At 37.2% G+C, this 12,787-nt stretch overlaps 4 protein-coding genes across 4 annotated transcripts; all 4 read left to right on the top strand. All coding sequences in view use genetic code 12, as the record gives it.

Annotated features, from left to right (window-relative positions):
* Window positions 1–587: 587 nt before the first annotated feature.
* Window positions 588–1,034, top strand: I9W82_002450 (AGP2; the record flags this gene model as incomplete). Its single annotated transcript, XM_067691307.1, has 1 exon — window positions 588–1,034. One exon carries the CDS (start codon window positions 588–590, stop codon window positions 1,032–1,034), a length of 447 nt encoding a protein of 148 aa, XP_067549685.1.
* Window positions 1,035–4,059: 3,025 nt separating this feature from the next.
* Window positions 4,060–5,499, top strand: I9W82_002449 (uncharacterized protein; the record flags this gene model as incomplete). The annotated part of the gene is made up of 1 exon (XM_067691305.1): window positions 4,060–5,499. The coding sequence occupies one exon, from the start codon at window positions 4,060–4,062 to the stop codon at window positions 5,497–5,499; it is 1,440 nt and encodes a 479-aa protein (XP_067549684.1).
* Window positions 5,500–7,126: 1,627 nt separating this feature from the next.
* Window positions 7,127–8,506, top strand: I9W82_002448 (uncharacterized protein; the record flags this gene model as incomplete). Its single annotated transcript, XM_067691304.1, has 1 exon — window positions 7,127–8,506. The coding sequence occupies one exon, from the start codon at window positions 7,127–7,129 to the stop codon at window positions 8,504–8,506; it is 1,380 nt and encodes a 459-aa protein (XP_067549683.1).
* A 382-nt stretch (window positions 8,507–8,888) lies between these two features.
* On the top strand, window positions 8,889–12,521 carry I9W82_002447 (uncharacterized protein; the record flags this gene model as incomplete). Its single annotated transcript, XM_067691303.1, has 1 exon — window positions 8,889–12,521. The coding sequence occupies one exon, from the start codon at window positions 8,889–8,891 to the stop codon at window positions 12,519–12,521; it is 3,633 nt and encodes a 1,210-aa protein (XP_067549682.1).
* Window positions 12,522–12,787: the final 266 nt, after the last annotated feature.

Below are 12,787 nucleotides of genomic sequence, written 5' to 3'. Positions count from 1 at the left end.
CATGTTGTGAGGTGATAATGCTGCTGCCTTATTCAAGAGCTATGATAAATGATGGTATTACACATACGCCCATAAGAATGTATGCAGGACCTTGAGATAAAAAGAAGCGAGACTCCATATCGTGTGATCTCGTATAGCGTGATTAGTGATATAAGTAAGATTGCTATGGTGTGATACCAATTGCTTTCAGAACTGTGTTGTACAGATTGGTGGCATTTTACATTGGCGGTGCTTTATCGGTATCCATTTTAATTGCCTACAATAATCTAAAACATGTTGCATTAACTTCGGATACTTCAAGCGCTGCTTCTTCTCCGTACGTGGTGGCTATTCAAAATTTGGGAATTCTGGTTCTTTCTCATATTGTCAATGCGGTGGTCTTGACATCGGCATTTTCAGCTGGTCGTTCATACACATATACATCGTCAAGATGTTTATACAATTTGGCCAAAAAGGGCTTTGTTCCAAGATTTTTTAAAATTTGCACCAAGAAAGGTATCCCCATTTACTGTGTGGCTGTATCTTGTTGCTTTGCATTATTGTCGTTGTTGTAATTGGGTAAATCTGGAAGTAAAGCATTAAACTATATGGTCAATTTAGTCACTGGAGCACAAATACTCAACTATGGATTCATGTGTTTTATTTACATTGGATTTTATCATGCAGTGAAAGCACAAGGAATGGACAGTTCGAAATTCCCTTACAGATCCTGGTTTCAACCATATTCAATCTACTTCACTACATTATTATATTGGTGTATTATTGGATGTTTAGGATACCAAGTGTTTTTACCAGGAAGATGGACAGTTGATGAATTCTTATTCAGTTATGTTATGATTTTTGTCTCTTTAGGAGTCTTCATTATTTGGAAAGTTGTCAAAAGAACTAAGTTTATCAAACCTATTGAAGCTGATTTGACTACAGGGCTTGATGAGATTGAGGCTGATGAAGCTGAGTATTATGCACAGTTGGAAGAAAGTAAACAAGGAGAGAAGAAGAGCAAGTGGGAATCGATTATGAATTGGATCTTTTAAATCGTGTATCATAGTTAGAATTTAGAAAGAAATAGCATAGCTGTGAAGATGGAAAATGAATGAATTTTACACCTTGTGTATACTTCTGATTCACCTTGTATGCCTTTCAATTTCAGTTGTTTCATCGCAGACATACCATTAAATCTGTATTAAGGTGCTATCAGGCGTTCACACTCTTCTAGTTAACGCCATCCCATTCGTAATCAATTATCTTGAGATAATATTTCATTAAATTTTGCAACCAAAATGATCAAAACGACGAAACCCAAAAAATGGCTACAAAATTGCATAGGATCCGGGACAAAAACATTACCAAGTACGCTTTTGGTCTTAAAGAGCAACACTAAGCCGAATATAAGCAACTTTAAGTTCATAAGACTAACAAATCCCACATTTTTCACTTAAAAAACGTGGTCAAATTTTAGCTTGTTTGTTGAACAGGCCCAAAAGTTTGGCAGAAATTCCTCCTGGTAGCTTAGTTGGTTTAAAGCACAAGACTGTAAATGTTTCCAGATTTAGTAATCTTGGGATCGGGCGTTCGACTCGCCCCCGGGAGAATTTTTTTTTCTTACCCTCAAACTCGTTTTTACATACAAAGAGAAGTATACACAGATGTACGTAGTTAATAGACTTAACATTGCAACGCATTCCTGCTGAATTTTTAAGTTTACACTTGTTCAAAGGGTGTAGTTGTAATTTCAACGATACTTCCGAACAGCGCAGTACGAAAAAAAAAAAAAATAATATTTAACCTTTCCGTTTCCTTGACGTCGTGTGACTTTTCAGAACCATAATGGATACATCTGATTACGGCTTTCTTTGATAGCATCGTACGATTGCGGAATCTTGGCATTTAATAAAAAAAGGTTGTGGAGAATTAAATAGCATAGGGCGAACGAGGAAAATTAGAGCGAACTATTCGGACGTATCGCAAATGATACACCTCGACTAAAATGTCTTGATAACTGCGCCCCGCTCTCCCCACTGAGCTTTCATCTCCGATTCCTTTGGTTTCACCGAATCATTGTTAGACATAAAGTAGATCAATTAAGTTGCATTGCGTTGCATTTGACCTATGTTTGCTAATGGCCAAGAACAAAAGAAAAAATTGTTAAGAAATCTTCCTGGCTGCAAAAGTATAAATTTCAAGCCTTTCTTCATTTCTTGGCAAGAGCAACCAAGAACTTAGGCCACCTATGTGGTAAAGTATCTTTGAAGAGAGAATGAGGGCTTAATCCATTGAGAGATGATTGCATTTTCCCAGGTTCTTCTTGTTTTTTTTTCTTAGTGACTTCCCCTCTCCCAAAAAATTTTAAACCACTTTGAAACTAAATTTCACATTAAGCCTCGTCGTATAGTTATTTTTATCTTGGCGCTGAACATTTTCTTTGCCATATTTCCTCAAGTCACAAAGAGAATGAAAAAGAGTCCACTTTAGGTCTGCTTGGCCTCTTCACGGAGAAATATGAATAATCCAACTTTGAGCTTCACTTTCCTTGAGATAACAGTTGTTCTGAACCAATCAAATCATGAATAAATCAGATTAGTCATAACAAAGTGCAGTAGAGCCTCTTTGTGTGTGGATTGCAGATGAAGTGGTGTTACAAATGCATCACTTGTATCGTGCAAAAAAATTTTTTTTTTTTTTTTTTGTTTTGTTTGTTTTCTGTCTCATCTCTCTCTCCGACTTTGTGGTTGCAAAAATTCTTGTCCTGTTGACGAAATGGGTTCGAGTTGCGATCGAGAATTATATGTATTGTGATGTAATCCATTATAATAGTCAAGTTGTTTCAGAATGAACAACTACCTCCGACTCCGCTTTATTGTTTTCTGTTTTTTTGTTTGCCTTTATCACCGTGCAAATTATTAAGCCTCGTTCGGTCCGTGTACACTACTTTTACCTTATTTAGTGGAACAAAAAGTATACGTCATACAATAGCAAAGGAGAAAAAGCAACAAAAGGGATCAAACAATGGAAGCATTACGCTATAAAGGAGGAGAAATAGAGTCTGAAGTGTATGGAAAGCAACTCCACTCATCTTTAACTCCAACGAAACCGGAGCTTTTTCTGACAGATTATATCTGAAACGGAAAAGAAAGACGCGTCTTTTAGTAATAGTGTATGCACTAAATGTTTTTTTCTTTTTTGAGTTGTTAAGAAAAGTGAGTGACCTAAAATTATTGTTTAACCGACTGTACATAATTTATATATATATTTATTTTTTTTTTTTTCTCCGAAGTATTTGTGTATATAAACGATATACCCGAAAAACAACAAATAATTGATGTCACATATACATATACACATATATATATAAACAACAAAACCCTCTTTTTTTTTCTTTTCTTTCCTTTTTTGACACTTTGTTGCATCTGCCCCACTAATAGTTTATATCTACCACTTTAAATCATTCCACAGTTTATGGTATGTATATCAATCAACATTTAGTTGAGAAAGGGCAAAATATTGAAATAAAATGATTTGTATCTCATGAGGCATATTGATCTGACTACAATTTTAACCAGGGACTGCATCACCCGAGACTTTCAACTAGGGGTTACTCCATAAAGTATCAGCTTGCATAGCAGTTGAGACAACTACTACATTGATGATCAAACCCGAGGAATCCTACAAACAGATGAACTCGAGGAGAAGATTACATATCTACCTTGAAAGGCCAGACATTTATACAGATTACTCATAACCTAACAACACGAAATACAAAAAGATACTCCCCTCCCCCATTCATTGTTATTCAAGAAAAATAAAATAAACAGACATCTTACACGCATTTTTTTTTTTTTTTTGATTTTCTTTTTTTCCCCACATTTAAAGAGCCAAGCAATTTTGCCAATGTTATATTTACGACAAGAGATTTAAACTCCCCCGCCCCAAAGAGATAAGGAATTATCAACAAAAAGATTTCAAAAGACCGTGTTTCGGAGTAGCAACTCATTCATTATTCCAATATAATACTCCTTTCATTCCTTATTAGCGTCTACTAACACTCATTTCATAGCAAATATGGATTCGACATTACCAGAATATAGTACTTCTACGGAAACACTTCCCAACTACACATCATCACTAAACTTTTATGGATTGGCATTACTCAAAACGGAATTTTTAACCCCGTATCAATACAACAATGGTCATCGGTCATGGAAACCAGTGATGTTACATATGAACTCAACACAGTTGAACATGTATAATATTAATGGTGATAAGAAACTACAGGAATTACTTGTTAATTTGTATTTTGAGCTCAACAATTTAAACCAGTTAACTATAGATCTTAATACAGAATACAAGAGAAACAATGGAATGGATTTTAGCTCAAATCAAGTTGACTTGGATGACATATTTTCTGGTGATGCTTATGGAGGACTTGAAGGAAATAAATCAATGTTTAGTGAATCCAAATTTGGTAAATTAAAGAGCAAATTTAAGAATCAAAAGAACAACAAGATTTTATCTACCATATCAAACTACTATGACATTTTGAAGGATAATCAATTGCTTTTTGAACCAACAAGTGGTGAAATCAAGGGTACTACTTTTGAAAAATACAAAGGGACCCTTCTTCATTCATATTCATTGACTCATTTGCAGGTTGGAGAAGCACCCTCTTTAAACCAACTCATCTCAGCAATGTACAAAGAAGATCATTTATCATCGTCATCAAACGTTTCATCATTGGTAAAGTATAAAAACTCTCTTCGGTTGAGAATTGAATACAAACAAATTTTGCTTCAATTTTGGTCGTTCCATGCAATGATTAGTTGGTTTAGAAACTTGTCAATTGGTAAGGATTTAAGCTTACCGTTGGAAATGAGAACTATCACCAAGCTCAAGTCGATTCCATCAAGGTATAGTGGTAGAAACAATGCATTACTAGCTGCTACTGCTGCAGCAGCCAGTTATGGTAGACGGAATCATCACAGTACAGAAGCAGTTGTTGATGAAGAAAATGTCAGGTTTAGAGTTGGCCATTTGACCCACAAGGATGCTGATTCTGATGTTGTTAGTACTGATTGCGAAGACGAGTCAATTTTTGATGGCGTACACCAAAATGGTAGAAGGGGTTCAGGCACATCGTCAATTTCAACTTCATCGTCTGTTGACACTGGATACATTACAATTAACGATTTCAAATTCACTTCAAAGGAAAACATTTACACAACAGTTGAAAAGCAATACATTTCCAATTGCATTCCTGATCTCAATTCTTTCGATAAATGGAACGGTAAGCTTATAACAGTTAGCAATGCCGAATTTTTCGTTCGTGATGAACGAAATTACAAAAGTAAAGATGATGTTTTCATAAGTTACAACGCATTGAGTGATTTGGTTCAGCTGTTTGATAGAAAATTTCATCAATTGCATCAGCATGATAAAATTAGCTCTACTAGGACTTTTTTGATTCATCAGAGTGGGCTAGTTGGTATTGCAAATGAATGTTGAAGCCATAGTAGTTGTTTTTACGTTATTTATTTATCTTCTTTTTTTATAATGAGTTATGACTTTAACGAGGTTGAGCTAGGAGAAAAGTATTGTAGAAAGAACTTGCTAAAAAAATACTTTACTCCGTGCTAATAGTAAAAGATCTACTGATGGCGATTTCCCCTGCCCATTTTACTGTGAAAAGGATGAATGGAAATTTTTTCAACATTCTCATCGCATATCTGTGTCTCGGAGTTAAGGGCAGCTTTTGTGTCAAAAAATCTAACTTCTTTACATTATTTTTCCGTTGTTTTGTTAAACTTTGACACTAACTTTTGTACTATAATGACTCTTTCCGTATGACTTAGTTAATATCTACTCAGTACATACATGATCATAGAGGAGATCCATCCTATGCTTATACCATAGGATCGTGGTTGTGTAGGCAACATCAGCTTACCATCTATATAACCACGTTCTTGTCTCTGGATTTGTGTGGCGTACCTTACACTATTCTCTCTTGTATTTCCTGACATTGAGGGATTTATGCCTGTTTCGGTGAGACTTTGTAACCTCTACCCAATATTACTTCCATTCTATTCTTCCCCATTTTTTTTTTTTTTTGAACTCATCTCTATTAGAGTGCGAATATTACAGAAAACCTAAGGAGTTTTCTCAAACTTTGTGTGACTAACGAAAATCCCAAGAATTTGACACATTCTAAAAATAGAATTGGTTGCTTTGTCACAAATGAAACTAATTCTTGACGTTCTTAACCAGATTTTGTTACTGTAATCTCGGACATAACTACGCTAAGCCACCTCAATATCCTTATCATTCCCTTTCTCTGATAAGATGCATTTGAGGCCAACGCATTGGGAAGTAGTTGACTTTTATTCCAAGAGCAAAAGAAGTCAGACTCAACTGACAGCTTGCAAGCCTAGTCAAGAAGAGGGTAGGTAATGATGGGTTCAAGAAAACTGTTCCGACGGCAGTGGTTTCAATTATGATCTCAATATCCGTTGTGCTGCCCTTTGTACTCTTTCTCGCAATCCTGGCAGATACTCCATTGTCTTTTCACAAATTTTAATATGCAGGTTACTGTACCTGAACAATAGGATAAAACGGTGAGATTACTAATACATAAATCTGGCATCCAAAATGCGCTTTTTTAGCATAGATGCAAAGCTTTAGCCGAGGAGAAATGTGCCAAGTGCATAGCGGCTAGAAACTGCTGTTGCTATAAATAAACCTCATCTTATATTCTTAATGTTATATAAGTACAGGGTTTGCCGCACTTTAGATTTTTGCGTTCACTATTGTTCACCAATACTACAAATTGGTATGTATATTTCACTGTTGGTCATGAGGGAAGAGCCAAGGTAGCTGCTCATTTCTGTAGCTCCTACGACAGCTATAAGTAATGCTAGATACCAAGAGTGACTAGCTTAAAAGAGAAAATAAGAGTTTATGCCGTTTGGCAGCCATTTGTAGCATAAGGCTCATAACCATGACACATTATTTTCACAGCAATTTTAGTGCAATTAGGGTCCGACGTTCACAGATGGTGTCACCAATGCTCATCCTTCCGCCCCACCTATGACCGCAACTGATCCAACTTTCTTACTAACTTCCTATAGCTATCAAAATGGAATTACCAGAATATACCAAAGCTTCAGAAACACTTCCCAACTACACATCTTCTGTCAACTTTTACGGTTTGGCATTACTCAAAACCGAGTTCTTGACCCCATATCAAGGAAACAATGGCAATAGATCATGGAAACCAGTGCTTTTACACATGAACTCAACTCAATTGAACATGTACAATATCAATGGAGACAAAAAGTTGCAAGAGTTACTCATCAACTTGTATTTCGAGCTTAACAATTTAAACCAGTTAACAGTGGATCTCAATTCCGACTATAAAAAGGCAAATGGAGTAAATTTTGACACAACTCCTGTTGACGCAGATGATATCTTTGCCGAAGATGCTTTTGGTAGTGGTTGCAAGTCAATTTTCAATGAATCCAAGCTTGGAAAATTAAAGAACAAATTAAAGGCTCAAAAGAGCAACAAGACATTAGCTACTATCTCAAGCTACTATGACATTTTAAAAGATAACCAGTTGCTTTTTGAACCAAGCAGTGGAGACATAAGCGGTACCACATTTGAGAAATTTAAAGGAAGTTTGCTTCACTCATACTCATTGACTCATTTGCAAGTAGGAGAAGCACCATCGTTGAATCATTTGATTTCAGCAATGTACAAAGAAGATCACTCATTGTCAACATCAAGCATGTCAGCGTTGGTGAAATACAAAAATACCCTTCGCTTGAGAATTGAGTACAAGCAAGTTTTGCTTCAATTTTGGTCGTTTCATGGAATGATTAGCTGGTACAGAAACTTGTCAATTGGTCAAAATTTAAGCTTCCCTTTAGAGATGAGGTCGATTGGCAAAAGCAAACCAATCACATCACAATACAATCGTGGAAACAAAGCATTACTTGACGCCACTGCTGCCGCTGCTACTTACGGAAGAGAAAGATTTAGCTCTATTGAATCAGGCACAGATGAACCTAGATCCGCTCCGGAGTCAGAAGTTGTAAGTACAGATGGCGAGGAGGATCAAATATTTGATAATTCACAATATGCAAGAAGAGAGTCAGCAGCATCTTCACCATCAATGCTAGATGGCATGGGATACGTGATACTCAATGGCTACAAATTTGCTTCAAAAGAGAGTTTCTACACAACCAATGAAAAGCAATACATCACCAATTCGATTCCCGATCTCAATTCTTTTGACACGTGGTTTGGTAAGCTTTTAACAATCAGCAATGCAGAATTTTTTGTTAACGAAAACAAGAAAGGCAAGGGGGATGTTCTTATCAGCAGCAACGCATTAGGCGACTTGGTTCAACAGTTTGATAAAAAGTTCGCCAACTCAAATGGCGTTAAAACTAGCTCTACCAGGACATTCATGGTGCAAAGGGATGGATTAGTAGGAGTTGAACAAGAGAATTAGGGTGGAGGCATGTGCTAAGTAGACTTATATTTATTGACTTATAGATCTTTTTTTTTTATCTTTCCAATTTATAGAGCAAATACACACAAAATACACTTTAGCGTGTTTTTGTAGATCTAAGCAGCTGCAAAATAGTCAATGAGGTGTTAAATTCGAAAAATGCTCAACATTTCTTCGGAAAAAGTACAACAGAAAAAAAAAAATAACCAAACGTGAAAAAAAAAAAGAAACAATGGCTCATATTTCTAGATTTACAACCAGAAAACCTCAAACATCAGTTGTATCTAAACTGTTGAGAAAAAAAGTACACTTTCCCATATACTACTTAAGTTCCCTCCCGCTGCTTTTAAAAGCATTGTCCATTTTGTTCTAAACTGAAAAGATGCCTACACCTGCTGAAATTATCGCTGCTCGTTTAAACAACCCAAAGGAAGATGTCGAGCAAGAAGAAGAACAACAACCCAATGTTGCTCAACAAGAACCAAAATCTAGAAGCTCCACACCATCAATTAATGATGCTTCTGCTTTCCCTGCTTTGGGATTGAAGTCAGGATCAAACGTCCAACAATCGGGTACTTCTTCATCCTGGGGACCGAAAATGAAAGCACCAGCTGCGTCAGCTGTCGCTCCTAGTGCTCCAAAAGGTTCCAAAGTTGGTAATGGTTTTTCCGTCAAGTCGAAAATCTCCACCATTCAAGAAGCTTTTACGTTGGATGTTGAAGATCAATTGAATGTTGCACGTCCGGAATTTATCAAGATTTTAACCTTTGTTATGCAAGAGACCAAGACAAATGTTGAGTGTACCACTTCGCAACACACCAAAAAGAGAACCTTTTTGATCAGTGGTAAACCAAATGATGTCAAGCTTGCTAAACGCTTGGTTGTCAAAAAGTTGACCAAACCAGTTCAAATTCAATTCAGTGTTCCTGCAAAGTTGAGATCAAGAATTATTGGTCAAGGTGGAAGAACCTTGAAGCCAATTATTCAAGCCAATGAGGTCAAGATTGAAATTGGGGATAAAGAGGAATCTCATGAGTCTAGTGATGCTGGTGCTGATGGTGAAGATGATTTGTTTGCAACCACTGTAGTCATCACCATTGACGGTGACGTTGAAGGTGCTAAAGCCGCAAAGAATGAAATCTTGGCCATTGTTAAAGAAGAAACAAAGAATATGACCGCCAAGGTTCCCTTGAATGAGACTGTTAAACCATTTGCTGAAAAGGAATTGCAAGCAATCGTTGATCAGTATGATCAATTAGATTTCTCGATCCCCACTTTCAAATCTGCATCCAGCAACATTATCATCCATGGTGAGCGTGAGTTAGTATTGGAAGCAAGAGCTGATGTTAAAGCTGCTTTGGAAAAATTGTCACAAAAGATTGTTACCGAAGAGGTGCCAATTCCAAAAACCAAGTACCAATTCTTGCCAATTGATGAAGTCTTGTCAAAGTGTAATGTTTTAATTCAATTACCTAAAGAGGGTGAAACAAATGTGAAATTTATTGGTGAGAAAAAGAACATCAAGTCGGGTCAAGAGGAGGCAAGAAAAGTTACTTCTCAATACAGGGTTGAAGTGTTGGACATGTCAAAAGCACACAAAGGAAACTTGAGACACGTTAGCGCCGTTGCTGCGTATTTGAACAAGGTTGGCGCATTCAAGACAATTGCAGATGCTAATGACGTTGTAATCAACTCTCCAACGATCAAAGAGTTGAATGATGAATCAGTCACCTCGATCCCAATTCAAATCGTGTCGAAGGGAAGCGAGGATCAAATCAAGGCTGCTAAGAAATCCATTGTTAGTCAAGTCAATAAGATCACTCCTGACCAAACCAAGGTTATTGACGATATTGAACCATTTTTGTTGAACAAAGTTGATGGAGTCATTGGCGAGGTTGCTAAACAGGAAAAAGTTGTGTACATTATCTTACACAAGTCCATTATCTTGTTTAAGTCACCAGAACAACAAGATGAAGCTGAAGATTTTGATGACTTTGAGGCAACCGGTGATGATTCTTTTGAAAAGGTCAATTCTGCTTTGAATGAATTGAGAGAATTGGCAGCCAACTTATCCAGCACCACTTTGGAAGTCGCCTCAAAGGACCAAGACTCTGTTGTTTCAGGTCCAAGAGGCGCAACATTGAAATCTATCTTGTCTAGTGTTGAGCCCGACTCCGTTTCTGTAAAGTTGCACAGCAATGGATCCTCCTCATCTGAAAACGAAATCTACATTCAAGGTATCAAGTCATCAGTTGCAGCAGTTAAGAAAGAGATTGAGTCAGTATTGGCTGATGCAAAGGAGTACCCTGATGGATTCACAGGTGAAGTTCGTGTACCTTCACAAATTGTATCCAGATTGGTTGGTAAGAACGGAACATTTTTGAACTCTCTTCGTGATGAATTTGGAGTCAAGATTGATATTCCTGACCACGATGCAAAGAAGGACGACTCTGAGAAATTAGATGTCACTATCAAGGGAGTCAAGAAAAATGTTGAAGCAGCCAAGAGCAAAATATCATCATTAGCAAAGAAATGGGCTGATGAGACTTTGGTTAGGGTCAGAATTGAACACCAATACCATCGTAGAATGATTGGTGCTCAAGGTGTATTTATCAACCGTTTGCAGGACAAGTACAATGTCAAGATTAGATTCCCTGCTGCGGATGCAACCTCACCATCACCATTTGCAGATGCTCCAAAATCAAAGGACGAAGTCACCATCAAGGGTCCTTCCAAGGGAGTTGCCAAGGCAGAAGAAGAATTGCAAGAGTTGTACCAGTTTGAAAAGGAAAACGGGTTCAAAAAGCAATTGCAAATTCCATCAAAGGCTGTTGCCAGAGTTATCGGTAAGAGTGGTGAAACCATCAATGACATTGCTGATGGTACTGGGGTAGAGTTTACTTTCAAGCGTGATAATGAAGATGCAACTGGATTTGTTGATTTGGAGTTGACAGGTTCAAAGTCAGCTTTGAAAGACGCATCAGCCAAGATTCAAGAAATTGTTGATGATGTTGAAAACTTTGTTGTGCGTACCATCAAGGTTGATGGTAAATATCATCGTGATTTAGTTGGTCCTTCTGGATCAATTATGAAGCAAATTATTAGTTCAGCAGGTGGAGACGATTTACCAAGAGGCAAATATCACCGTTTGTTGAGTATTCCAAATGAAGGTTCTGGCTCAGACGAAGTTGTGTCTCAGGGTGACAAGGCAATTGTTGACAAGATTATCAGTGCAATTGAGAAAATTGTCAAGGAGAAGGAGTCATCTATTACTGAAGAAGTTGACTTGCCTAAGGATAAACACAGATTGATCATTGGACCAAGTGGGTCCATTCGTCATTCGTTGCAATCTGAGTTCAACGTTGTGATTGAAATCCCTAGACCAAATGATGATAGCACAATTGTCAAGGTTAGTGGTTTACCTGAGAGAGTATCCGCTGCTAAGGACAAGATTGAGGAGTTGACCAAGGATGATTGGAAGTTGTCGATTGACATCTTGGCCAAGTACCACCCATTAGTGTCAGAACATGGTGCAATTTTCAAAAAGTTAAAGAGTGATTACAAAGTTGAAGTAACTCATGGAAATTCCACCAGACAAGCTAACAAATTATCTTCATCATCAATTCCTGCTCCTTCAGAATCAGCATATCCAGAAAATGACGAAGAATTCAAGTTTACAATTGCAGAATTTGGCATTGGTGATAGTGATGACGCTGTTATTCCATGGAGATTGAAAGGAGACGAAAAAGACGTAGAAAAAGCCGCTGAGTTTATCAACAAGAAGCTCGAGTTGGCCCAAGCAGCAAACTATCAAGGCTGGTTATATGCATCTAAACCTTCTGTGTTTTCCAAAATCATTGGTCCTCAAGGTTCCAAAATTAACCAATTGCGTTCTAAAACAAATACCTTTATTACAATTCCTAGAGCCAATGACAAGTATTCCAAGTTTGTGTACATTGTTGGAAATGAGGGTGACTTGAACAAGGCGCATGAAGAAATTAAAAAGTTGTTGTAAATAGAGAATGTCAGTAGTAATTTTTTTTGTTTGACTAAATATAGTTTTCGTTTTTGTATTGAGGCTCGGCCAAAAACGAAATTTGCGGCCGTAAGCCGCGCCTCTTTATTGTTTTTGGGAATGATTTAGATGACGTAGTTTCACTCAAGTTTTTTCTTTTTTTTTTTTTCCTCTCTGCACGGCGGTAAACACGCTTAATTGTGAGGGGGGTGCAAAGAAATCAAAAGATATATAAAGGAAGACTATTTCATCAATTGATCTCTTTT

The sequence above is a fragment of the Candida metapsilosis genome (genome assembly GCF_017655625.1).
Source record: "Candida metapsilosis strain BP57 chromosome Unknown scaffold2, whole genome shotgun sequence".
Lineage (NCBI taxonomy): Eukaryota > Fungi > Ascomycota > Pichiomycetes > Serinales > Debaryomycetaceae > Lodderomyces > Lodderomyces metapsilosis.
The sequence above is the reverse complement of the archived record's forward strand: the minus strand, read 5'-3'. Positions and strand labels throughout refer to the sequence as shown.